This window comes from Sinocyclocheilus anshuiensis, unplaced genomic scaffold, assembly GCF_001515605.1.
Source record: "Sinocyclocheilus anshuiensis isolate Anshui unplaced genomic scaffold, SAMN03320099.WGS_v1.1 C32348232, whole genome shotgun sequence".
NCBI lineage: Eukaryota > Metazoa > Chordata > Actinopteri > Cypriniformes > Cyprinidae > Sinocyclocheilus > Sinocyclocheilus anshuiensis.
In genome coordinates this window covers 1-892 of record NW_015615188.1, presented here as the reverse complement: position 1 = coordinate 892, position 892 = coordinate 1, and the positions used below count along the sequence as shown (strand labels likewise).

Genomic DNA, 892 nt, shown 5'->3' with positions numbered 1-892 from the left:
CACTGAGGAAGCAGCAGTCGTTTATGTTCAGTCCATCAAAGAGCACTTGGAGCAGAAGACAGACCATGTGGCTTCAGCAGAGGTTAAAGGGGCTGCCTGGTTTGCTCTCGAGCAGCTGGGCCCGCCGTGTCTTGGTTGGATTACTGCTCTTCCTCATTTTCTACTGGTACTTGAGCTCAGATGGGCTCCTGAGGTTTCTCAGCATGTCCAGGGAGTCTGGAGGAGCTGCGGGGGTTTGTTTGCAGACTGATCTTCACAGGTGGGTGTCGTTGGTGGACCGAGGGGAGGGAGTGGTTCTCACCCCCCAGACCAAAGAAACCGTCCCGTTTGTGGTCGGTAATGGACATTTTCTGGTGGATGTGGACTCTAACAAACTCTGGGTAGCTTCATCTTCACAGCCTGGCTCCGCACCGGTTCACCAAACAGACTATGGACCGATTGTGCGATTGCAGTTGCCGGGATCGCACTCAGAAGCCCGGGGAATGATGCTGTGGTACAGAAAAGGCTCTGTTCTGTCCTCCCGGTGCATCCTGACAGCGTCTTCTCACGACTGCGTCATCATACGAGAGGAGTTTGTTGCGCATCGCAGTCGACCCAATGTTTATCTTCAGAGGATTCACATATCAAACCCTACAGACCGTCCGCTTTCGGTTGACCTGGCCACGGAGTCTCTGTCGTTTAGGAGCACCGTGGAGAAGATGGAGGAAAAGGAGCTAGTGCTCTCCTCAGGCCGGGTGCTCACGGAAAAGAAGGACACTGTGTTGGTGGTGGTGGCCACAAAGAAGCTGAGCACCAAGATCCAGGTTCCTGCCAAATCTGAATACTCAGAAAACCTGGTGAGCGTGATTCACACCTCGGAGCCCACCGAGGGCGGGAAACTGGACGAGACCCT

The 892-nt window shown here is 54.4% G+C and overlaps 1 protein-coding gene across 1 annotated transcript; it reads left to right on the top strand.

The window, feature by feature from the left end:
* Nucleotides 1-9: 9 nt before the first annotated feature.
* LOC107682564 (uncharacterized protein KIAA2013 homolog) lies at nucleotides 10-887 on the top strand (the record flags this gene model as incomplete). Its single annotated transcript, XM_016478764.1, has 1 exon — nucleotides 10-887. A coding segment is annotated over exon 1 (864 nt), but the record flags the coding sequence as incomplete, so codon positions are not given.
* Between the last annotated feature and the right edge of the window lie 5 nt (nucleotides 888-892).